At 40.2% G+C, this 26,843-nt stretch overlaps 1 protein-coding gene across 1 annotated transcript in view; it reads left to right on the top strand.

Moving 5' to 3' along the window:
• IL1RAPL2 (interleukin 1 receptor accessory protein like 2) overlaps window positions 1-26,548 on the top strand; it is a 416,536-nt gene extending 389,988 nt beyond the window's left edge. Inside the window, exons 18-21 of the mRNA XM_090150314.1 lie at window positions 814-959; window positions 6,469-6,612; window positions 10,672-10,842; window positions 20,156-26,548. Coding sequence (XP_090006440.1) covers window positions 814-959; window positions 6,469-6,612; window positions 10,672-10,842; window positions 20,156-20,853 — 1,159 coding nt within the window. The 3' untranslated portion in view covers window positions 20,854-26,548. The remainder of the gene's footprint in view (window positions 1-813; window positions 960-6,468; window positions 6,613-10,671; window positions 10,843-20,155) is intronic.
• Window positions 26,549-26,843: the final 295 nt, after the last annotated feature.

Raw genomic sequence — 26,843 nt, 5'->3', positions numbered from 1 at the left:
CAGCAAATAAACTTTTAAGACTTAAGAGCTACCTAGGTGCCTGAAAATCTGTCACCACATTCCCCTGACAGTAGCTGAAACATCTCTTGTTAAAAACCCAAAACAACTTTGGTTTATGATAGAGAATTTTGGTGTCTGTTGCTATTAATGAAAAGTGTGAAGGTCTCCAGAAGAGGTGATTTCCATCCAGCACAAGCAGCACGCTGGTTAATTACCTGTTTTCCCTTGTGCCTCCCACCTGTCCCTGGAGGAAAGATTTCATTTTGGTAAATAGAATAAAACTAAATTAAATTAAATAAAAATGAGGTAGTTTGATCTGGAAAGCCACGTTAGAATGCCAGCAGAGCTATGTGCAAAGTTGAGTTCACAGGCTTCGGACCGTGAGGGCATCGTGCATGCTATGTTTATCCCCTGCTGTATTTTGCAGCAGAATACTAACAGGATCAAATAAATCTGGCAGATGATACATGACATTACATCTCCTTGTTCAAAGGACCAGTCACTTTCTTGAGCAACTGATAAGAAACCTTTCACAAAAAGAAGGGCATTTTATTTTTAGACTTATGCCGTCATCGGGAAAAACTTGCATTTATGTTGCATTATTTGTCATGTTCATGTTAGAACAATGACATGAAAAGACTGTACCTCTGACCTCACTACAACTTTCTTCTTCCTTTGTTGAGATTTTGTTTGTTCCCTCTGTCTTTTCAATGGCGCAGAGAGTTCTTGTTCTTGATAATGTCACCTTTAAAAGTTAGGATCTACACCAAAACAAAAGAGGAAAATTCCAGAAGGTTGCATCTTTCTTTTCAGACTCCTCAGAGAACATCTTGGAGAAAAAGAAGTTGAATTGACATTGATCTTTGATGCTGTAGAGGAGGCAGATCTGGCTAACTATACGTGTCATGTGGAAAACAGAAACGGACGGAAACATGCCAGCATTCTTCTGCGCAAGAAAGGTAACGCCCTTAACTTTATCAGCCATGCTCCCTCTTGCCTCAGCATCGTGGGTCAGCCAGCAGCAGAGGTCCTGCTAATCTGGCCGAGACAAGCTAGGCTCTGTGCTTGCTGGATCCGAAGTATAGTTGTTATGGCTTCAGTTTACTATTTGTGGGGGAAAAAGTCACAAACTATTCTTTGGTCACTGGCGAATCAACCTCACAGTTGATGCACTTGCCTGGGATACAGTTACCTGTAAAGCCCTACAAAATTCAGTGCATGTGTTTTGGGCCAAACAATTCATGAAGCTGACCAAGAGTAGACAGATTAGACCCGAGGTATGTGTGTTAATAGAGGGAGTTAAAATGTGCGTTTCTTAGATTAGGTACCTCAGAACTAGGCCAGATGTTGTCATACTTTCCCACTTCCTAGCTGTGTTTAAACTGAAATACATTGCCATACATCATTTGAGGAATGAAGACTTTGCAGTGGGAGCTATAGATCGACAGAGAATTATTACTTCTTTTTATGTTACCTTTCTTGAGATTGTGCCTAGAATTGGGACTACTACTGACAATTTGTCTGTAGCAGAACAGGAACCCTTTGAGTTTGAATGCTCCCAACTAAAAGGTGATACTATTCTCTTCCTTTTGTAGTCATTATTATAAAGCGTGTAACAGCATCTCAATACAATTATTACCTGCTTAGTCCAATTACCTCTTCTAACTGTTAGTACAGTGACATTTGAATTTGTTTGTGATCTCTTTAAGGCAGAGTGTCTGAGTACAAAAGCTGTTGAGAGAGCAAGGAAATGTTGCATGTTAGTGTCAGTTAAAAAAAGCAGTGCTCTCCATCATCACCCTAGCAGGGATATCTGCACAGATATCCCTTTTTCAAGAAGGTTTAAATAGACCATTGTTATCTGAGCATGATGCAGGTTGAACTTAGGGTTAGAGGCCACCATGGCACTAATGAACTAAGAGCCAGGTGACTGAATAGGAAGACCAGCCAAGGTGTCTCTAGGTGGGGCTGTGACTTAGGTCCACCAGCACCTTGGTTCTGGAAGACAACCCTAGCCACTAGGTTCACCTAGAGCCATGCTGAGTGCTAAGTGCTGTGCTTCATGGCTATAATTTATGCTTTCAGATAATCTGTATAAAGTCAACAGTGAGGGAGAAGTGGTATAGGTTCAGAAAAGGGCTTGTGGGAAGAAGAAATTTGGGGATCAATGTCCTATTTTTACTATTCTTTCCTGTGACCCACAGGTTGTATATATGAAAGTACATTATTGAGTCCTGCCAAAATTGGATCAATTCTGCTTAGACAGTTTCCTGTTATGAAAGAGTTCATGCCCTCCCAGAAGAGTATAACAGAATCATCAAATCATAGGGGTTAGAAGAGACCTCTGAAGCTCCCCCAGCCCAACCCTATACTAAAGCAGTCCCTTCCAGCAGTCACCCAGAAGGCATGCAGGCAGGTTTTTAATATCTTCAGGGAAGGAGACTCCACTGCCTCTCACTGGCTGTGCTCTATGCTAAGGATAGAAATACATAAGCTGCAAAACTATCCTGAAAAACAGGGGCCTGCTGCTGTGATGCAGAACGCACACAAATGTTTATTCAACATCTCAATTGATGGAATGTCACAACTTTAATTAAGGAAACTGGTCATCATGATGAAGGATTAGTCTCGTTAGTGCAAAAAGCATTCTACCTTCCCATCCATTGAACCTAATAAATATACAGCTGATATCTTTGTTGACACTGTTAAATGTTCAGCTGTGTTGCATATATTAGAATAACAAGCTGAGTTTACTTATAACAAGAAAATGCAGACATTTCAGACCTCTGCTGAAATTATGGAAGAAGCACTGCTGAATACTGAAATTGGAGGTGGACAGAATCACTTCTCAGCTGCTATTTCATTTCTCTATTCCCCTCAGGCATTTTAAGTGGTTTGTTTTGAAGCTATTAAAGTGTCATTTAAAATATCCCCAGTATTTTCACTTTGTGCTTTGACTACGTATCCTGTTGTCATGGTTTTATTAAATTCTTACTAGCACTTGACCAAACTTTTCCCTTTTGCACCTTGATATAATACTTCTTATTCTAGTTTCTCCAGCTTGGATTTGGTTGTAGAGTATTCATAAGCTAGGCAGTACTATGTTATTACTCAGCTGTGACAAGAATTATGTCAGGTCTGGTAGAAGGCTGTTTATCAGTACCCTGTATGTCTGTCAGAGGGTCATGGATTCCCATTATAACGTGCTGCAGTTCTTCAGAAGCTGGGAACAACGCTTGGGAACAACAAGGGAGAAGCACAGATCTCTCTTTCAGAGAAACACAGCTCCCTCCAAAGTCCTACCTGCTTAGGGCTGCCTTATCCCTGTTTGACAGGAGGTGCTTGTAGCTCGGTTTTGTCTCCAGCTTGCCACAGTACTACAGGTTTTATCAGTTCTAAGGAGCGACTGCAGCACATCAGGTGTACCCAAGATGGCATTGGTCATGAGTAAATTACCTAAATTAGGAAGGTTGGAATTTAAAAAAAATAAACAAACTAAAAACAGGGATAAAAGCCAGAAAGTCAGACCAAAGTTAAAGCTCTAGTGAAAGTTTCTAGAGTTCTTTGAGGAAGAAAAAGGAATTGCACAAATATTTAAGGTACAAATGTTGAAGTCTTTTGCTACACTGGTGGGACAGACCTCACCAATGCTTTCTTAAAATACAGGAGTGCCTTCTGTGCAACATTAGTGTTTTGGTAACCTCACAGCATGTATCACCACTTGAGATTTTCATTTTTGACTGAAAAAAGAACCAAATCCAGCTTCAGACCCCGAGACCTAACAATGAAAAGGCAGAATTAGGCATGCTGCTGAGACCTGAATACCACTTTCTGTTATTACATTTTTCTTCACTGACTTCATTTGAGACCACATTGTTCTTCACTTTCAAGTAGCTCAAATATAAATCCTGGGCAGTCCTGGCTTTGGTGGTTTTTTTTCCCCATGCTTGAATTACGTGGAGTAACAGTATACACTCACTTAATCCTTAGATGTGGAAATAGCTTGGTATTCCCTTCAAATTAATTTGAAAACCATCCAGTGTTTTCCTAATTGAGGTCACAATGCACTATAGAACAACCGTCTTGGAAAGAGAACAAGTTATCAGGAAATACAGTATAAAATCAAGCAGCACTGCTAGTGAAAGAAGCTGTGAATTTAGGTAAAAGTAAATATTACAGCTATGTTGGCTCAGCTTTTATTTTCAAGGAGACCACCTTTGTTCAAGACATACAGGAAACAAATGGGTTTTCTTTTTATACTGATGTAGTATTAAATGATGAAGGACCTTCTGAAGTGTCTTGGTCTCAAGCCTCTCATGAGGTGTGTTAAAGATTCAAAGTATTTCAAAGATTATAATCTGCTGCGTCATAGGCTGTGCCTGGGTCTTTCTATATTATTTTACATTAGAACCTACCTGAATATTATTATTCACTAAGTTTCAGTCACTGTTAGAACAAAAGTCCAGCTTCTACTGCTTTCCTGGTATTGTGTTTACCTTGGTGCCTTTCCCACCAATCTCAGTGGGGACCACTTGAGGGATAAAGCATTAATCAGGGGCAAAGAGTAAGATCGAGTAGGCAAGAAAACTGAACATTTGGAGGTTTCCTCCATTACCTCTACCATGGAATGCTGATAAGGAGACCAAAAGGTAAGTTTGGAGCCTAGGAGAGGTAAAGGAGATGCAAAAGCCCATGGATGGGCTGGTTATTCAGTTCTCTACCATGCAACGGCTTCAAATGCTGTTGAAGCAAGCAAGTAAAACCTCTGCAGCATAAGGTGCCGAAGGATTTGTCAAGTGCTTTCCTACAGCCATTCTTTGTCCAGCAATTGGGATACAGCTGCAGTATGGATAAGAGAATACAACAAGCTTAGTATGGGGACTTTATTCTTCAAGGTAGCACACATCAACTTCAGTTATCAGAACTGAATGGCCTTCAGCATTTTCACTCCTTCCAAGCTGGCAGGTTTGTCATCATCCCAATTTCCTGGTAGAAAAGTTTCAGTACAATAAGAAAGATTTTTTTTTTTCACTGAAAATTAATTTTAACCAACCCTTTTCTCCTTTTGACCAGATTTATCCCCAGAACAATGCCAACTTTATTTTGCAGTGTGATAAAAGTCCCAGAAATTCCCTGTTCTCAGAGAGATTAAATAGCTATTTTAATAGGCTTCTTCCATCTATTAGTTCAGGACTTCTCACCAGACATCAGAGATATTGGAGACTGGGAGTAACTTGTCATCTGATGTTAATTATTGAAATACAAGACATGGTAAGGCGAGACTAACCCCAAAAGATATCCAACTAATTTGCTTTCTATCTTTAAAATGACACAAATGACGTCCCAATAATTTCTTCTGACGTATGTTTTAGAAGCTTAAAGATCACAAATACTTCTCTCCTGCATTTCAGGATCTTCCTATTGTATTTATAGCAGCATACCTTTGTATTTTATTTATCATCATGTTATCTTCATGTCATCTTATCTGAACTGATACAGATTGTTGGGGGTAGCTATTGTCAAATTTCTGTCTTTTGTCATTTATCGTGATGTAATATGCCACGAGGTGGTATGAGCAATATTGCATGCTGAGGATATTTCAGGCTAAGGAACAATACTATTAAATCTAGCATCTTATGTCAGGTAAAGCACTGGACTGCTATCCAAGGTTTTTTATCTTGTTCTGGAGTTGGCTTGCTAAACGATGCTGGACATGCTGCTTTGCTTTTCCATGCCTGTTTCCTCAGCTGTAAAAGATGGATAATTGCATTTCAGTGAATTTGTGAAGCACTTTGAGATAGCCTGCTTGTGATGTTTCCTAACAAAAGTATCCCAGTCAGAAATCTGAGCTAGTACTAGTTTCCATTACAGTATAATGTGAACTGAGCAATCATGTAAGAACTCCGTTAGAATCTGTCACAACTCAAAGTGGCTCTTAGCAGCCTGATGTGTGCTTTCAGCTTCTCACATTATTTTGGGCATTCTGGATGCTGAATTCATCTACCAGTGACTCTGATGAGCTTTGGCTTAGCAACAAATATCAGCTCATCCACTGGCCCCACAGCCATAAAGCTAAAGTTAATGTTATTTGGAGAGCTGGGGTCCCAAATGGGGTACAGCATGCCTGGTAACCTATTCTCACATGCAGCATACAACAGCTGATGCTCTCCAACAAAGTGGAAGTTTCAAACAAGTTCATTAAAGGTTGATTAATCCTTGGTATAAAATCACTGCCTAATTCCCTTCTAGAATTATCATTATAGCCTCAAATGCATTCTGTCTGGAATTTTGGACAGACAGTAGAATGATTGAAGTTAAATAATAGGTTATGAACAAAAATAAGACATCCTTAATGTTACAGTGGTTATAACAGGAAGTTGTGCAATTCCATGCGGAGTTGTACAGTGGATTACAGCAATTAGAGCTTGAAAAGATCATAACTTTTCTGTCTTTCCTTGCTAATTTTAGATTTGATCTACAAAATAGAGCTTGCTGGGGGATTGGGAGCCATCCTTCTTCTGCTTATTTTGCTTGTGACCATCTATAAGTGCTACAACATAGAGTTAATGCTGTTCTACAGACAAAACTTTGGAGGAGATGAAGCAGCAGACGGTAAGAAGTTGTTTATACATACAACGGAATATTTACGATGGAAATATTTCAGAGGTCCAAACTGATGAAATTTCTAGTTTAAGTTCATACTACTAAGCACTCAACAGTGTAAATCTCTAACACTTTCTCGCTAAGCCTGCTTAAGTCAATGAATCTGTTCATTGAAGTGTCACAGGTCTATTCCGTCTGAAGAGGAATGGGAAGAATTCTTCAGAAGTGTATAATGGGGGTTTGAATGTCATTTTTGAACTGATCGCTCAGGAAAACTCTGTGTTTGCATGTCCCAGTGCCCAGCATCTCTTCTTTTGATATCCGTACTGTATGTTGTCAGTAAATTCACCAGATATCTTCCACTAAACACTTCTATTAAATTGTTGTCAGCCTGTTAACCAACTCTAGAAGTTAGTGAGAGTCAATTGTTACTGAGGTTAACTAGTTACCTCCTTTAATTGAGAATAAGAAACTTAATTTAAATACACAGCTGCACAGCTTGCCTGTAGAGTATGTTAAAGAATAGCATGGGGTGTTTGGTAGTACTTCCTCCCTCCATCCCCCGCTTCAGTAGGCATCTGGTTTGTTTAATGCTTAAAGCTAAAGCTGTTTTTCAAATTGAAGCTTTAATTCCTCTGAATATAGAACATTCCCTGCTCCTATGAAGGTTGAGTAAGCATTGGTGAACTCAGTCCAAGTGCTTTAAATCATATCATCGTATTAGTGTTTACAGTATGCACATTGATTGTATATTAATTATGTATTAAAAATAGTATCTGCTGAAGATCTCAGGTATAGTGATCAAGTAAAGGTAGTTCTCATAGCCTACTGCAGTACTTAAAAGTCACGTAGGCAGTCTGTAATGGTATCTTCAGAAACAATAACTTATTTGAAAAAGGAGCAGAAATCACATTACCCCTATTGTGCAAAAACAATGTGCGTTTGCTTTCTGCAGCTAGCATCACCACTATCAAAATAATGAAGTTTTCTGTTAAGCATTGGGTAGATAAGCCTTGAAAAAGTTGACTACAATGAAATCCATAGGAGTGTTGGAGGATGGGTGGAATGACATCCCATGGATTATAGAATGTGGTATGATAAATAGCAGGAACAGAGGTCAGGAAACTTCCTTTCTCAATCCTTGTGTGAGTGGGAAAACCTGAAATTGTTGCTTTTTTTTCATACTATACAATATAGGGAAATATTTGTATTGATACAGAGGAGAAAGCAGAGAGTAAGATTATACGGTTTTAGGGGTAATTTATATCTAATTCTTTGGGATTATACCAACGTGATTTCCCTGTTTGACACCAAGCAAAAATGACACAAAGCAGTAACTTTCCTCCAGAATACTTTCATTCCATTTGGTCCCTTTTTTCCCAATATTAAGGTGCCACATTTTTATTAATGTACCTTTTTTTGTTCTGTTACTTTTTAATTTATGAAACATTGCTGTTTTTTACTTGTTTAGACCAGTCCCTTGATACTTAGAGGATTCTGTGTGCATGTTAGTTCTGAGATCGATCTCTTGCTTTTCGAGTACATCATTTTAGAACTATTGCAGCCATGTGTCTCGTTCTGATCCTGCAGTAAGAAAGATGAAGGCAGAATGCTACTGAAGTCAAGGCATATATAAGGTGTTTTGGTGTTTCGTTCTACTTCTTTTCGCTACAGAGTAAGCCTACAGAGGTTCTGTGAGCAATCAGCTGTGTAGGTGCAATTGCATATATCCCATTTAAATGTGTATTTCTTTAAAACCAAAGATATGAAACCTAACAGATTTTTTTATCCTATTTCTAAAAATAGCCATGTAGGCTATGCTGGATGCATTTACTTCCTGTGTTGTACATGGCTTTGTTTTTAAACAAAACGTTCTGGCAATAGTGAAGATTAAGGGAAGCCATTTAGAAAATAACCCCAACAACACTGCTTCCAAAGCACACAGAGGAAACAGCGGGCAAGCATAGGTCCTTCTGCTAAAATCCAGTGTATGTGAGGCTTGTGAAGAGGGAGCCAAGGCTGCAGAGATATAACACAAGCATATGGGCTTGCAGGAGGCCCAGGGGAACTCCTCTTGCTTGTTTGCATTGTGAATAGAGGAGACAGGAGGGAGCGCTCCCACGCAGCTGGAAGGAGCAGGACTCAGCTCAGAGGCTGCACGCTCACCATTCCCAGTCCATACCTTCCTGTCTGTGTGTGCAGAGTTTCCATGCTGCTTTGTAACCAAGCACGTCAGTGCTCCAGGGTTTGCTTTGTTGCCTTGCAAAGCTTTCAAATATTTTCAGGGATGTTTACCCCCTGTATCTCATGGTTGCTGGCTTCTCTTAAAAGCTTAAAGCTTGCAACAAGTTTCATTATGGACAGGATAGCGTGTTTTGGACAGGCCTCTAAAGCTGACTGGCCTTTTTTTGTTTGCTGTTTATTCTTCTGTCATCTTTCCTTCAGAAATTACTATTTTTGTAAACTGTTGATTTCAGAGAAACATGAGCAAGCCAGGTGGACCTCCTCCCATACAGCTACAGTGGCACTAGGCAAATTGCCTTTTACAGACATACAGTTATTCACATGCTTAGTTTGTAGCTCTGACCCTCGTGAGTCTGGCTTTGTGTCAACAATCGTAAGAAAGAACCATAATTTTAAAGTCATCAGATGTTTTGCGTTATGATTAGCTATTTTTTCTTTTTATTGGAAAATATTGGTGAGCTTTAACTGCTTCCATTATCTTTGATGTGCACAATTCTTTACAGATAATTGGTGCTCAACAATCCTCCATTTATTCAGTTTTGTCCTCACAACATTAACTATTTGATTTTTCATTTTCTGTAAATAATGGCAGCTGTGCTCTTTGCCCAAGACTGAATTGCTCCAGGTTGACTTTTTCAGTGCACTGTTTTCCATTACCGCAGGGGAGTAGCAAAGACAAACGTTGCTAAGACAGTCTGATCCCAAGCTCAGTAGTGGTGCCACTTCTGTTCTCGGTACACTTGGCCAAGATCTCAGCTCTGTGTGTCAGATGCAGAGAGCTGAAGACTACCACAGAGCTCTGCAGGAGGAAGTAATTATGTTGTCCCTTCTAGCCACACCTCTGTGTCACAGCCTTGCTATGCTTGCAAGGCATTGCTCAGGGTCCCTTCTGTCACCCACAGCCTGCCTCCGCCTTTTGATGAAGCACCAAAGCTTTCCCTGCACCCCAAAGCTGCAGTAGCACAGTGCAAGAGCAATCCCTGCTCCATGCTTGCTCCTGGAGTTATTCCTAGTTCTGATGTTGTGAGCCCCATGTATGTAAATCATCCTCGGTTAAGTGACCTCCAAAATTATATCAGTTTTAAAAACAGGGAAAAGAGATCTGAAACAATGCTTTAGGTTATGAGTGCTTGACACTGTTTTCTGCATAGGCAGTATTCACTTAAGTCATGCATTTCTTACATTTACTTGTGGAAGAAAGTTTTCCCTTGAGTGAGGGCTCAGAACTTTCCCATAATCATAGCACTTAGGAGTTGAAAGAGAAATTTCCATGTAGCTTTGGGTGCCACAACATGAGAAAGACGTAAAACTCTTATAGAGCACCCAGAGGAGGGACTGGAAGATTGGGAAGGCAAGAGGTGTGAGGAGCAGCTGAGGCCCCTGGGTTTGTTGGGCCCAGAGCAGAGGAGCTGAGGGGAGGCATCATGGCGGCTGCAGCTCCTCACAGGGAGCGGAGGGCGGCGCTGAGCTCTGCTCTGTGTGGCAGCGACAGGGCCTGAGGGAACGGCATGGAGCTGTGTCAGGGGAGGGATGGGTGGGGGCAAGGGGCAGGGTCTGCACCAGAGGGCTGTGCACATGGAGCAGCTCTCCTGAGCTGCCAGAGCTCAGGGAGCCCTGGGACACTGCTCTGAGGAGGGGGGTTTGGGTTTGAGTTTGTGCTCTGTGAGGACAGGGGCTGGGCTCGGCTTGTGTGTCTCTTCCAACTCGGGATATTCTGTGATTCTGTGATCATTAATCGGAATAATGCAGTTTTCTAGAACTGCTGCGTGCTTTTTGTAGCGCTCTTGCAAACAGCAGGCTGAATGTGAGTTTGTTTCCTTACAGATAACAAGGAATATGATGCATATCTTTCATACACCAAAGTGGATCCTGATGCACTGGATTGTGATAATAATGAAGAGGAGCAGTTCGCACTAGAAATTCTGCCAGATGTTCTAGAAAAGCACTATGGATATAAGCTCTTCATTCCAGATAGAGACCTGATCCCTAGTGGAAGTAAGTATTTCTGACCTTCAAGTTTTAATTTAATTTCTGATGTGTTACGAAGGCCTGGTCTGTGCAATGAGTGCTTGATACAGAAAACTTCCCTCTGTGAAGCAATTGTAAGGAGTGGATAATTCTCCCTGCTGCTACGGATTTGAACTCCAGGTTAGAGGCAGTTCCTGCACCACTGAAACCAGAGGGAGCTGTTATTGATTTCAGTGGAGGCAGAAGCCAGACCTTTCTACAGAGGAATTTGCAGTGCTGCAAGCAATGCTGTAATCTAAAATTTCTGTTTGACTCAGTCACCTAAAACTGCAACTCCCCAGAAAGATTTTGTAGTTTCTGTTTAATCACTGAAAATGGATTTTTTTTTGTTTTTGCAGTAATTTCTTTTTTGTCTGTCTTTTTTCCCTTACTTGAAGTCTCATAAATATCTACATTAATTTTCCTATTAATGCCATACATGCAGTTTTTCATTAGAGTTTTGACCAAATGTTGCATTTTTGAGCAGGATTGTTATTGTGTAGTACTGATTCTTCAGACAACTCTGTACAGTCCTGCAACCTGATGCCATCTTCCACTCTGACAGTGTAACACAGATGTCCATTTCAAATCAGTTTCACTGCCATGTCTGAACATTCAGCACTGAACATCCTTAACACTTAATCAACACTTAATGCCTTCTTAGCTGTGTTTATAGCATCTCACCTTCCTGATTCATTTCTGGATAAACCAAAAGACTGTGAGTTGTATGCACTGTGTTGATGAATGCATAGTAGGTTTGTTTTAGTATCTATTTATTCCTCTGAAATACTGAAATTTTTCCCATCCCTTTCCTTATTTTATTGTTTTAACTAATTCTGTCTGAAAATCATTTCAGTGAAAAATGCTAAAAGAGAGTTCTTCTCTCTGCATGTACTACTGGGTAGGAAATACGCACAAGAGAACAAAGCAGTGACAGTGCTGGAGCAGATGCCCCCAAACATGAAACAGCTAGAACACGACTGCTTTAGCAGCCTGCCTGCCAAAGACTTGAAACTGCTGCCAAACCCCAGTGCCTGCCCTAGAAGTTGGAGCCTATTTTTTCTCTGTTTGAGGGAGCTGGAAGCAGATTTCTGACTCCAGTCTCACTGGGAGAAGTCAGAGCCTAGTCTGTGGTCAGGCAAAGTCCCCCATAGGGGCTTGAACTGACCTTGTGCTTTTGCAGCTCTTAGGCTAGATCTGCTTCCTCTGTTCCTTTTGCTCTGTGAGGAAAGTCATGCCCTGCAAAGTATGAGTTTTACTCCATTAGTCCCCAGAAACAAAAGACAGCTTATAGAAAAAGTAGCCTTTTTATTTAAGGTAGCCTGAGCAAATGGTACTGAATTATTAGATTATTAGGGAAAAATATGTCTTTTTGTGTTAAAAATCACAGAACTATAGTAAATGGTTGTTTTATATCCAGCAACAAATCAGAGTTATATATTGCAATTATACAAGTGTATTAAGCAATTTAAATCTGGTCTTTCAGTGATAACTGTACTGAAGCTCAGATTCATCTGAAATGAGGTTCATCTTTCCAATTGCCATACTATCCAGCATGATATTGTATTGTTGTCTATTTTTGTCAGTCAGACACTCAGCAAATACTTGTCATCACTTTGGGTCTTCATTAAAACTCTCCTGAAAATGTAGGATACCTGAAAATGTCAGTTCTCATTTATGAGCATTCACAGACTTAATACTTCTTTTTTCCTCTCAAACTCACTTCTCCAGTGTTATGAAAGGGCCTGACACCAGCATATGAAACTTCAAGTGTGTTTAATCAGACATAACGACAATGCAGAATAAAATGTGGATCTGAAATGAGTGTGATTTGCATGCCTTGGCTTTGAAAAAGATGTGGGGATGACATTTTATTTTGAGAGGTGATGGAGAAGGATGGAAGAGTCGGACTCAGTTATTTGTAAGCTCTCTGTGTGGAGAAGTGAAACGTGGCTGTTTCTGTGTTCTACGCAATGCTCACCAGTCTTACAAGGGCTTGGAGTGCATAGCAAAGAGATCAGGCATCATGGGATGGCACTGACCTCCCAGAAATTTTAGAGCTGAGCATAACATATGCAGATGCGACAAAATATGTGGCACTCTAGGACAGGTTTGTTATAAAATGAGGTTTTGATCATAGTTGTCTTTTTTGATTTTAGGAAATATTTCTTCTCACATGCATTGCATTTCATTGTCTTTTAGTGTAAATGACTTTGTGTGATGTTATATTTTTCCACTCTCTTCCCTGACACTTCCTTACGTACCTTTTCTGAATACTTAAATGTGTGATTCCAGCAAATCAGATGTGTTTTATAACACGGGTTGTTTTGTATAATCTCTGCAGTGTTAAGGTGCTGCCACAGGAGGGTGTGCGTTATTGGGCTTGCTTCTTGGCATGAAGCAGTACATTCAGCTGCTATTTGGATTTGAGAGCAAGCAAAAAATAGATTCGTTAAATAGTATTTCATTGATCTTTCTTGGACACTTCCCTGAACAAACTGAAAAGCTGACTTCAGAAAAATTCAGGGACAAGCTTGATTATGTTTTTGCCAGCTGGTTCATCTCTAACCTCTGGGGAAAAGCCATAATAGGCTCTGCATGTCCCTCTGCAGATGAAGGAGAGATCAGATCCAGATGTGCCCGAGCAGGGACTCACTCACCCATCAGACAGCTCCTCTGCCAAAGGGAGACCCTGGCAGTATCCCCACTGCATAGCCTCGCTCGGCACGTTGGCTCAGCGCTGAGGACTGTCTGTTTCAAGGTGCATATGGAGCAGCTGTTGCCAACTCAAGGACAAAGATGTTGGCTGCGGAGGCCAAGGCCACCTCTTCACTCTTGGAAATGCATCACATTTGCAGAAGGCATTCATTTCTGTGTCCTACGAAGCTGGAATACAATTACTATTCCTGCAGAGCAGTTTTGTTCAGCAGTTAGAACTGCTGGGAAGGGCACTGAGGGTCTCAGTGTTGCCCATCTTGCAATGGCCAGCCAGGACCTTTGAAGTCTCTCTTGGTGTTGTCTGAGAGAAAGGATCCAGCTCCTGATGAGGTGTAAGCAGGGCTCAAACAACCACTGCTCCTTTGCTCTGGTTCATGCAGAAGCCCACATGACCATGGAGTCTGGAGAAGAGACAAGATGGCAACGAGACATAGATGCAGTGTTTTGTAAGCAGCAAGACCAAGCTTGACATTCATTGCAGCTTTTCTTAAAGAGTTTTCTTCGGTCTTAGCAGAGAGCATTCTTCGTTACCTTAAAGCTGACAGCATGTATAGCTTTCTGATTAGGCACCTAAGGCATAACTGAATGTGTTAACCTCTATAAGGACACTGTGATTGCTAAGAAACACTTGCAGTAGTTACTGAATTTCTTAGCTGTTATCATTTTTTCCACCCTATTTGTTTTCAGGTCTTCGTTTCAACAAACCCCTTCCCACAGCCAAGCAGACTCTTGAACCCTGTGAGCTTTTTAATTCAATGTTCAAAGATCTGAGGAACCTGAATTGTTGAAAGGAAAAAATGGAAATACTTAAGTTTTTACCTGTGCCATTTTCTGTCTCACTAAGGATGATATTTCTACAAAGAGAATAATATATTTGCACTTGGCTCTTCTAAAACTGGGTCTACATCAGAGAAAGATACCTTTCTCCTGTCGTTTCTACAAATTATTTTAAACTCAGAAAGTAAAGAGGTCAAGACTGTCAATCTGTATTTTTAATTCCAGCAACACACATCTCTTAGAACATCATCTCGTTGCTTTCTAAGCGTACTTACATTTGATGTTGGCAGGATTGGAAACACACCAGCAATTTGCTCCAGCTCAGCCCAGGGTATAGAGATCAGGCACTGAAAATGAAAATCCACTTTTACTGGAAAATGAGATGTTGGCAGCACAACAAGAGAGCATCTCAGGCATGTGATAAAAAGCACCTATCAGTCAATATTACATTTCTAGTATTTTGTAGTTTTGTCTACCGATCTGTGGTGGGTTTCTTTTTTGTTTGGTTTGGGTTTTCTTTTATTGGTTGTTGTTTTTTTTTTTCTTTGTGTGTGTGGTTTTTTTGTTGTTGTGGTGGTTTTTGATTTTTTTTTACCTGGTGATTCCAACTTTTTGGATTCCTGGATGAAGAAAACCCACATGGACAGTGTGCCTGGGGTTCCCAAGGGGTGTTCATTAGGTATGTGACACCATTTATGTGGAATGGAAATAGAGTGCTCAGCACCACAAAGTCCTCTCACAAGTCCCTCATTGTCTGCTCAATATGAATCTTACAGTTAATGACAAGCATGTAAAAATGAAATACAGAGGAATGGCAGTTAAAAGTGAAATAAATATGAAAAAAATCCCCACCCGTCTTTAGAGTCAGCCAAGACAGACTGGCCACCCTGGTCTTCTGAAAGCCATCAAGATGATCGGGAAGCTGGAGCACACAGCGTAAGAGGAGAGGCCAAAAAACTGTGTTTCTTGAAGAAAAGACCAACCAAGATAAAACCAAGGGGGATCTTATTGTTCTCTTTCTGATGGAACACACAGAGAAGATGGAGCCAGGCTCTTCTCAGAGATCAGTTGTTAAATATGAGATAAGTTGTAACAGTGAAAATTCCAATTAATTACTTGTAAATATTTCCTTGCCATGAGGGTGTTCAGACACCAGAACAGTACCCAAAACCACTGGAGAAGAAACCTCCATCCTTGGAGATCTTCAAAGTTTTACTGAACGAGGAAGGCCATGAGCAATCTTGTCTGTTCCTGATTTGGGCAGAGGATTGACCCGGAGACTCCCAGATCCCATTTCTATCTTGTGTGATTCTACACACTTTTGATCCCAAATATCCAGAATTTTGATTCCAACATCCACCACCATACCAGTGTCATCAGAATCATCAACTTCACCTCAGTCTGCAAGGAGACACTGCCAGAGCTGTTCTTTTCCTTATCCTTAGCACTGATAGGGTTGCATGTCAAGCTGATCTGTGTTATTTGCTTCTTTCCATTGTATTCACGAGCTGACCCTTGGCTTATATGAGATTATGCTCTCTTTGGGGCAAGGCTGTCACTCTTATCTGTGTTTCAGCAGTACCAACTGTGTTGCTGTTCTGGCCGGGGCTAACATAAACAACAAACAAATATAACATCTGTTTGAAATAGGAATAGCAAGATGTAATTATTTTTGTTGTATTGAAGTAACCTAAGTTAGGGTTTGGTGAATATTCAGTTAAGAAGGTATGACTGAATTATTCTTCTATAAATAATTCTTCCTCAAGTAATAGTCATGTTGCCAAATGCATGAACTCTGGTTGTTTTCAGAGCACTAGGAACCAGCCAGCATGGTTGATGGTGCATACTCTTTGGTCTTTGTGGTGCTGCAGACTACCCTTGTTAAAAACATACATAAAACATGACATAATTGCTTTTCTCTATCTCTCAACTGCTTCTGAAGATCATCTGAGTCTAGTTAGTCAGACTTTTCTTTGTGTAAGCAACTCTGTGTCCATGGTGTTCATTAGTTTTCTTGATCTTGGATTGTTTGCATATTTGGTTGTCTGGGTTTACTTTCAGCCTGTGGTTAATGTAGCTCATTCAAGATTCAATAGGCAATTATGCATAATTACATTCTTGCAAATAGGATGCGTATCTTGGACTTCAGTGCTCCAAACTGCAGTTCAGCATCACTACATGTTGAGTGTCTACTGTGTGTGTATTTGCTGTTAGGTCATTTATCTTCATTAATGAAGGAAATTATGCAAAAAACCATGATTGTTCATGGGTGTGAAATTTCTTCTTCATACTTCCTTGGACATCACACTGTCCGTGATGCAAGTAAGTTACTGATACAGTAAGTTACTACCGAAAGTGCAACTTTTTTTGACCTGTGAGAAATGCTGACATGAAGCTGGTTTGACAAAATATTGCAAAATGGTATTTTAAGGAAAGGAGAAAAAGAAAAAAATGTTAAAAAAAAGGTTAAAATGGTTTAGGTGTTCTTCATTAAAATCAAGTGGGTTAATTGTGATTCTGGTGTTTTACTTTTGTATTAAAGTTTATGATAAAATATAGTTTTGGGAAAGAAAAGCTAACTATTCCATACCACTTTTTTGAAGATTTTTTTTCTCCCCTCACAATGAAATGTCATTGAAGTTGACTCTTCCTTTGAAAAAAAATGAAGTCTTAATGAGATGAGATTTACCTGGTGGAAATATGTTTGTCTGGAGTCTTGCAGTTGATGATGGTAGGTGATGTGAATCCTGAAGTCTTTTTTTAACTTCTTCATGAAGGTGAAACAGCCATTGCCTAAAAATTACTTTTTAGCTCACTGGAAGGAAGAATCAACTCTCTTTTTCTGTCCCACATTGCAGTACAGCTCAACCTACAGTTTTTGGAGCAGTGTCTAATTTGGAAGCCAAGAATGATTTAGCAACTCCACGATTTATACAGTCAGTTTTGTTCCACTGAAGAAGGTGTGGATTTCCACAGGCCTTACTAAGACAAGAATCAGTCCTTCTTTGCTCTTCCATGCAGAAATATTTGTTGTACATGTTGGACATGCTGTAGGGCTTGCCCAATGGAACCACATGTTCCAGAGAAGCTGTCACTTGACTTTAGCAGTAGTCTCAGGCTGAAGTTACTGAGAGTACACAATGCTTCTGGGGCAGGTGGCTGGAAAATGTACTTACTTTTCATCTGGGTTTCCATTTTTCTGTAATACACTGTATTTCATCCTCAGTGCACCAGTAGGCTCCTGTACATTTGCTGTGTCAGTCATTGAACCAGCTGCAACTTGGACTTTGCAGGAGCGCCTCCTGGTCATTTGTGAAGGTTTCTATTCAGTTGTCTGTAGAAAGAGCGTTAAATTGTTGCAGTGTCCATCAAGTAAGCTGGGCGTACCAAAGCAGGGGAGAGGCACAGAGGGGAGAAGTGTCCACCCATAAATAGGGAATCTCTCCTGTCATCTTCCCACCTAATTTCCCCTTCGACTAAAGCAAAGTCTGGTGAGTTTTTGATTGAAATGATGTAATGAATAATGGAGGGATTGTTTCTATTGAAATTATTACTGCTGGATATTTGAAAATATGAAAGGGAAGTGACTTTTTTTTTTTTTAATTGGTTGCATATAGGATATGCATGGCTGTGCTTAGCTCTAACCTAGATACATGGTACTGAATGCTATTGTGTCCTGCTGAGAACTGTCTTGTACATTGCAGTGTTCTGAGTTTTTTGGAGGAGGGGTAAATATGTCTCAGGAAAGATGCATGATAGCGTGTTGTTTTACTGTATCTTGCAGATTCAACCTCTAATGATGAAGCTTCCCACCTAAATTCTTTCTTTTTGGGAGCAGAAAGAAAGGAAGAAAATGAAGAGTCTGAGCTGTTGATACATTGGGATAATCTCTTTCCATTGTATTGAACATTTCTACCTTTCCTTAAGTTTTGTTTCACCAGTTCTGCTTATCATTTTCTTATTGTTGCTGATTCTCTCCCCTCTCTGCTGCCTCTCCCGTGGATCTTAATGTTGACATTTTTTCATTAATGAGTAACTATTTTACACAGAGCAATGTGGGGTTTTTCCTCATAAAATATTTTAAGAAAAAAAAATCAAATAACTGTAAATGCTGCATGATTTAAGAGTCTTAAAACGTTAACGAAAAGTCAGGATTGTTGCGTAGAGACTTGTAATGTATGTGTATGTCTTAAATTTTTGTTTGTCTGTGGGATGTTTGCAATTGCCTCTTTTTTCCCTTTTGTGAAAGAAATTCTTCTTGCTGCTAGGTGGTGAAATAAAACATTAGTAAAGGCAGATTTGATGCTAACTATGCCTTCAGTCTCTAAGCTATTTTAGAATGTTCCTGTTGGCCTATTTTGTAGCTATTTGCTTTACTGGAAGTGGTGTGAATAAGCATGCTGTGGTATGGTGCCTGAGACTATAAAAATGAGTCTTGCGGTAACAGTTGTTGATTAATGATGTTATTTGTAATCATTGTTCCTGCTAGAGGGCAGTGTGTGTAAGAGAGGCCCTGCCCTGTGCTGAGTAAAGATCTGTTCTGTGCAGCTCTTGTGTCCAAGTCTTCATTTATAACACATGCTTCTCCTCCGTTGTCAGACAGCACATTCTGAGTAGCATGATCAAGAGGGTCACATAGCTATAAAGAAAAAATAGTGGTTATATCATGTCTCTAAGCTTGCAGTCACAATGCTGTGCAACCAGTGAACACTTTTCTGATCTCAGTTGTTTGTTTGTTTGTTTTTAATTATTTTCATTTTTCTGGTCTTGACCCAAAACCCTCCAAAATTTGGTGAAGTTTGGTCATTTATATGGGTTTTGGATCAGATCTGTAAGTAGATCTCTTTCCCATCCTGTTCCATGTCACGAATACAATTGGCATCTCTTCCTACCCTCCCTGGACAAATAAAACTCTAGATCAAAACCCCGAGTCCAACTTCAAGATTATTTTCTAGCTCAGTAAGCTGACACCATGGAGCTGATGATGGGGCTGGTATTTCTGTTTACACTGATCATTCACAACTACTTGGTGTGCATGAATAAAAGAAGAATACTATTATTTTCTTTGTCACTGATGTTTGAGCAAATAAACACATCCAGTATGCTTAAATTTTCCATTTGTTCCCATCACTTGTGAAGTTTCTGTTAATACCTTAGGGTACATAGAAGCACAGGTTGCAATATTAAAACAGACCGTTGGGCTACAAAGAACACTCTTGTGATTTTGTGGCCAGAACTCAAAGAAGAAAGAGCTACCTTGCTGCTTCTATGCAATAGCACAATTTCTGCATGTGTTCAGGGTTGATTTCTTTTTAAGCTCTTGCTAGTTACAGTTTCCACACCCCACAGCATCCTCATGTCCTTCCATCCGAAACACAAGAACTGCTTCCCAGAGTGTGTTTCCCTCAGTGTGACTTTAATCATAAGCAGTGTTAATGTTAAAATTTACACAAGTATTAAGTTGATCTTGACCTAGAATTTCTCAGTAAGTGAACTGTGTATTTTTACTCACTAATGCATCTACACAGTGAGGAGATTATGGAAATGTCATTCTGTTGAGATGAGCTGACAAAAACAGTTAAGGATTGAGGATGTTATTAAGGCATTTTCTCTATATATCCTATTAATAGAAATGTGTTGTGATACACAATCCTATTTCTGTTGGAGTATATCATGAAGTGCCCCTTGCTTTAAGTGGGGTGGATCAGTGAGCTGTAGGATTTTGTTAAACTTAATTGCAAGCCTGATGTTTTGATACAATAGTCTTCTTTATTCTTTACTCTTTCTCTCTTTCTATAATTTGTAGCCTACATTGAAGATCTCACAAGATGTGTTGAGCAAAGCAGAAGACTCATTATCGTGTTAACTCCAGACTATATTCTCAGGAGAGGATGGAGTATTTTTGAGATGGAAAACAGACTCCATAACATGCTAGTCAGTGGAGAAATCAAAGTTATTTTGATTGAGTGTACTGAATTAAAAGGGAAAGTGAATTATCATGAAGTGGAATCTTTAAAGCACACCATCAAACTTCTCTCAGTGGTCAAGTGGAAAGGACCAAAAAGCAGCAAACTGAATTCTAAGTTTTGGAAGCGCCTAGTCTTTGAAATGCCAGGGAAGAAAAAGGAGGTGGTGTCTCGGCGTCAGGTCCTGGATTCTGCGGAGCAGGGCCTTTTTGGAGACCTCCAGACTGTACCCTCCCTTGCCGTCACAGGCACTTCTGCCACGCTGGTAGAATCGCGGGCTGATCTAACTGATTGCCATCAAGCAGATTCTGTGCAAATGAGACATTATTGCAGAGGATACGAATATGATGTGTCAGCAGCAACATTGCCAATAGCTTCCATAAGCAACCATCATACATACTGTAACATACCTTTGACACTACTAAATGGACAGCTACCTCTTAACAATACCATGAAGGATTCCCAGGAGTTTCACAGGAACAACCCATTGCTACCTTTATCAGCAAGGGAGCTTAGCTTCACCAGTGATATTTGGTAGTGAAGATCAGGACACTTTTGAGATGCTTCATGACTGCCATGAAGACACATTTTTAAAGAACTTTGCCCAAACCCCGTGGGGCATCAAATCATATTTGAAGCAGCGGCACACTTATTTGCTTTTCTACTTGAACTTTTTTGTTTACATTTACAAATTATTGACAAAGAGGGCATTCTTTTGTAAGTCAGCAATGTCCTTCCTGTCTTTTAATGTACAGCTTGATTGCTTCTTTAAAAAAGGGGGAGAGAAAAAGCACATCCCATCATTCTACAGTTAGGGATGGATAACAGTTTGCTGTCTATGATCTCCAGCATTTGTATCTAAGTAATAGTATTTCAAATACACTGAAGTTGTTGGGTTTTTTTGTATAAACTTCAGTACAGTTTGAAATTCCAGTATCATATCATGCTACAAAAAATTATCTCCTGCACAGACCACAAGGGGTTAACATTCTCAATAGGAAGGAGGAGGAACTCTTCCCACTATCATTGTCTCTCAGATGCATTTTAGAAGATGACTAGCTGAAACAATGCAGATGAAGCTTTATCAATAAAGCGCATAGTAACAGTTACTAAAGAATAAATCACCTGCTTGCATCAGCACCTCTTCATTTGTTTGTTGAGACACGTTGCATTCCCAGTGACTGGTTAGCAGTGTGGTTTTGTTAAGCAGCTTATTAGGGTATTGGAAGGTGTTTAGCGGGATTTAAAACAACTTTTCTGTGATTAATAGATTATTTCAGACTTATTTTTGCAGGTTTTTAATGACATTTTAAAAACTGATTTAAGTATAAATTTGTCTGTCGGTGAATTCATTGATTTGAAATTTCCTAAGATCTCCTGAGCTGTCTTAAGATTTGTAATTTTACACAGTATTTTTTTTCCAAAATCAATAGTTAAAATTTCAAATTAACCTTTTTTTCTGAAAGCATCAGCAATAGAAAATCATTACTGCAGCAATATTCAGAGATGAAGTGCTGAATTATCCAGGTTTACTAGTAAACTGACTTCAAATGCAGTGATAATTACCTGAGGCAGTTCTCTCTCTATCTACCTGACAATTTACGTCCCTTTAAAATATGGCTGAAGCAGGAATATTTCCACTCTGTGCAACTAGTGAAAAGTGGTATTTTTAAGAAGCTGGTAAAGTCTTGCATTCCTTCCATTTCTTATGTACACAATCCCATCAGTCAAATGAGGACACTCTCATTTATCTTCCATGGAAAGCACTGAATCTGAGTTTTGTTCAGACAAGTATGTTTTATAAGGATTTCCAGACCCAGCTGATCACAGGTTCCAGTCAGACCATGAAGACAGCTGTACTCATGGAAAAAGCTGTAAATAACAAAGGCAGAAGCCGTTGGCACAGCTTTACTGAAAACACAGTAGGCATGAGAGTTTTGTCTCAGTAAGATCTGCTGGAGCAAGTCCCCAAAAATGTTTTTAAGGGAGGCAGTCTTGCCTGTATTTCAGTATGTTTTTTGCATTGTCCTCTTTGATTGCATGGATAAAAGTTAGCATTCTGCACTCAGCTGCCTGTGGTTCCGTCAGCAAACAAGTTCAGTAAATCCTTAATGTTTAGCAGTGGTTCCTAAATTGTACCCTACAGTCAAAGTGAAAACAAACACTGACATAAGACATAGAAGTATCCAGAATTGGCCCAAAGGCCATGAGAACAATCTCAAACATGCAATAATTCATCGAGGTCGATACTTTTCCATTGCTTCTTTCCCCAGTACTTTATTCTGTGCCCTCTTACATCAGTTTTATCTGTAAACTTCTCCTTAGGTTCTAAAAAATACGTTTCTCTTGTTGCTTTTTCCAGTATTGTCATTATGCATTTGACACTAACACCACAACAGTTCTCTAGGAAAGATACTAATTTATTACACAGTATAGGACTATAACTTGCTCTTTTGTGAAGTTAAGTTCGGAACATATAGATAGGTGTTTAATATACATATTTTTCTACTGAGAAAGAAAGTGATTTTACCTCCATTATAAATATATGTATTTCAACCTCCTCCCAGAAATCTATGAAATTTGCACTGTTTTATAAGTGTTACGGACTGTGTTTACACTGGCTGTGTCCTTTAATGCAAAATGTAATTTTGAAAAAGAACAAAAAAAGTAAAGAAAACCCTGCATGAAGAGAGCTGCGTATGTTTAAATGAAAAGCTGTACTTTTCATTATTTTCCTTTCCACTTTACTTTAGAATCCGGTTAATTCACATAGAATGTTCAGTGAGATTTCAAACCTACTAGTTCTGTATTAAGCATGCAAACTGCAAAAAAAAAAAAAAAAGAAAAAAGAAAAAAAGAAAAATCCACATACAGATTGGTCTGCTTCTTTTACTTACAATGATTAGATATGGATAGCAAATTCATTTACTTGATGGCTTACTCTTAGAGCAGTAGCTATTCAAAAGCAAAATGCAGTCATGTCTATATTGAAGTAACATGAAAAGAACAGTTTTTCTGTCATTTTGCAAAGCACATTGTGTGTCTGTGTATTGATATATTTTAGTTATAGATGACAAGTCACAATCTGCTTTAAGATTTCAGAGTGTGTATTGAGTACAATGACAATATATACATGAATCAGAACCGCCTGTACCCCTCTGCTTTCAGTGCGGGGAGGGGACTTGAGCTCAGGAGGCCTCTGTTGTCTCAGCTTCGTGTAGCACTGCTGTGACATGCCAGAGATCAAACATCACTATAGGTACTGATGAAGGGCAGGAAAAATCCTGCCAAGCAGCGAAGTGCATGTGTGAGTGGGACCTGGGTGGCACGGAGGCTGGGGGCACCCACTGTGCAGCCATGAGCATCGTGCTGTAGCTGCCCTGCAGCTGGATCAGGGCCAGGGATGCCAAAACATTTCGCTCGTTCATACAAACTTCATTAGCTGAAATAGAAGGGCATTCTGCATTCCTCTGTCTCACCAGAGCTTCATAGTTGTTCAGCTGGAGCTACGGGGGATGAAGCCAGGGCTCTCCCTTGGCAGTGCTTATGGCTGCATCCTGCTCACATGGCTGTGCAACCCACAGCCTGTAGTGGCCTGTATAACAGCCTGCAGGCCTGTATGGCAGCCTGTACAACAGCTTGTATGACAGGCTGTGGGCCTCTATGACAGCCTATGTGATGGCTTGTGTAACAGTCTGTATAACAGCCTGCAGGCCTCTATGACAGCCTGTATGACACTTATATGACAGCCTGTCTAACAGACTGTAGGCCTGTATACAGCCTGTACGACAGCCTCTATGACAGCCTGTAGGCCTTCTTGACAACCTGTATGACAACCTGTACAACAGCCTGACAAGCTCACAAGCAGTAAAGATCCTTCCTGCAGCCATGCACAGCTTCTGATTTGGGGCACGTTCATTTTAAGTGCTTTGGTTATAATGTTTCTTTGGATACTTACCTTTGTGTGTGATGTGCTTCATAAGCAATTATGGTTTGAAGGTTGTATATAGAAATGAGCTAGAAATTGAAAACCTATTCAGTGTACAGATTTTACACTCGTAAAGAACATTCAGAGAGAAGGCAGGGTGATTTTGATGTTAGTAAAAAGGCAGAGTGAAAATGGACAGTTGTGGAGAGGGGTGTGGGAATGGGACTGTGTGCTTAGCCAGTGTTCTAATAATCCTTTCTCTAGACACTGAATGAGAAAGCTGTATTAACATATTGCCATCTTCTGTCTGCAAAGCCTGCTGCAGAAACCCTTCAGTCTAACAGAAGTAGTTCCATCAAATGCAGTAGACCTAGAGCAAGGCTATAAAGCCAGGCAGTACTTTTACTGTGTTCAGGGGAATAAGGAGAAGACCAAAGGGCCAGGAAGAAGTCTAGAGACTAACAAGCATTTGCTTATTTACTCTGTCTCGAATCAAGCTTATTTTTGTCTCTGTTTGGTGCGGATGTGCTCCAGCACTGTCCAGCCTTGGGAAAGGAATTTTGTTCATTTCTTTGTTATAAACAAGATAAGGACTTGGGAATAAATAACAGATACTTTTAGAACAAAACCCATGTGGTTTTTAAGGACTTCTACTCCACTCTCAGTAGCTTCTTTTGATTCAACAGACTTAATTCATGCAAATTCATAAGGACATACTTAAATTTCCCTTAATTGGGTGAGAAATACTTTACTGTGTGGGGTTTAGAAGACTGGTTCATAGACCAGTGCCTGAAATAATGGTATTTAAGCACTTTTAGAATTATGCCCTTATGGAGATCCTTAGAGCAGCTTGTCTGACTTGGGTTCCTAGATTTAAGTGCTGTGGCAGAGTGGCTGGCAAGTCTTGCCATCCTGGGTGCAGGACAGGCAGTCCTTGGTGCTCACCAGCTTGGCAGTGACAGTGCCCTGGAAGCTCAGTGGCAGAGTGGGGAGCAGTGTCTCTTGTGTCCCGCTGGGGCATCCGGGGGCTTTCGCTGTGACCTTGATGAGCAGCACAGTGCAGGAAGCCTCTCCCTCCATGCTGCATTTTGTGCATCTTGTCCCACTTCAAGGTTCGTGCTGGGACTGCAGAGTTATTGGAAGGTAAAGAGAGTGCAGAGTGTGAAGAAGGGAGAGGAAGAAAAGAGTTGTCAGAGAGTCCAAGTGTTTTGCAGGCAGAAATGCCGATTCAGCACAGCACAGCGACAACCCTTGCATGAACACTTCATGTTTGTCCACTATTCAGTGGTCGCTGGGCAAAGTTCCCCTGAACAATACCATTTTTTGCCAGCTCACTTGCTTCAGAATTCTTGTTTTGATCCTTTTAAAATTAAACTGTCATTTCCCATCGGACAGAAAATTTTCTTGGTGTATTCCATACGCACACACACAAAAAAACCCTTCTGTTTTATGTGTGTGGAAATTCCCCACAAAGTAGAAATCTGTGCTTCCTGCTGGTCGTGTGGTTTGGAGCTCACACGCGATGCCAGCAGAGCTGTTTGGTCACCTCTGGTAAGCAGCACAAGGGGCACAGGTTGTGCTGTGCCATGGCTCCTATCACTGGGAAGTCTGTACTCCAAATATACAGAAGTACCATGCTCTGTGTCTTGAAAGCATTTAAGGTTTTTAAACTTCGTAAGTAATAGTGACTCAAATTGTTCCTTTTTGACTCCAGTTAGCACAGCATATGTTGAAAATATGGGAATTTGAAATACGCTGCATGTTACAGGAGGAAATAAAAATTTGAAAATGGATGGTGATAGCATGTCACGTCTGGGGAAACACAGAGAACAATGTTGATTTGCACTTTCTTGTCGCTGAAATGTACTTTGCTTCCCTAAAGAAATGACATGATGCGTTTGGGGTGGTGAGTGGGGGACAGCTTTGCATTGCTTACATTGCTCACTGCAAAAAGACATTTCATCATTTCAGTGCTGCTGGAGAAATGCAGATGCTAATAAGGCTGCTCCAGAGAGGCATACAAGGTCTAAAAGAAAGAACTATGAAGTAAAAGTTACCGAGCTTTGCCAGGATTTTTGTCATTTAAATCTAAAACAGCAGCACTGCCAATAGAAGCAGAACATGACCTGTCAGCATTTTTGCTTCATTACAATATCATTGTACAGCTATAGGCCAAGCAGAAAAACAAATAAATAATAAAAATACAGTATGTCAAGCTGAGCCAGATTCTTATGATAGGTATTCTATAAACATCCCCTGTAATTCATTTTGATAGAGTGTAATAGGCTTTGCAAGATTTTAAGAGCTTTCTCTTCAAGACAAACACAAAGAGAAAACAACGTATTTTGTATTAGGTGAGTTTCACTATTTCTTTCAATTCCGTAAAATAATTCCTTTTTACAAAGCAGGGAGTGATAATTATTTTCCTGACTGCAAGCGGATTGCCGAAGTGTGAGCAGCAACAGCTACTGCTGAATTCATCAGAGCTGAAGGGCCAGCAGGACTACCCTGGAGTTCAGTGAGGTAGCCACCGTGCTCATGCGTGGCAGGACGGGCTCAGGTGCTGGCTGTTGGCTGCTGATGTGCTGGCTGATGGCTAG

This window comes from Phasianus colchicus, chromosome 14, assembly GCF_987193195.1.
Source record: "Phasianus colchicus chromosome 14, bPhaCol1.hap1.1, whole genome shotgun sequence".
Taxonomy (NCBI): Eukaryota; Metazoa; Chordata; class Aves; order Galliformes; family Phasianidae; genus Phasianus; species Phasianus colchicus.
Note: the sequence above shows the minus strand (reverse complement) of the source record. Positions and strands in the feature narration are given on the sequence as shown.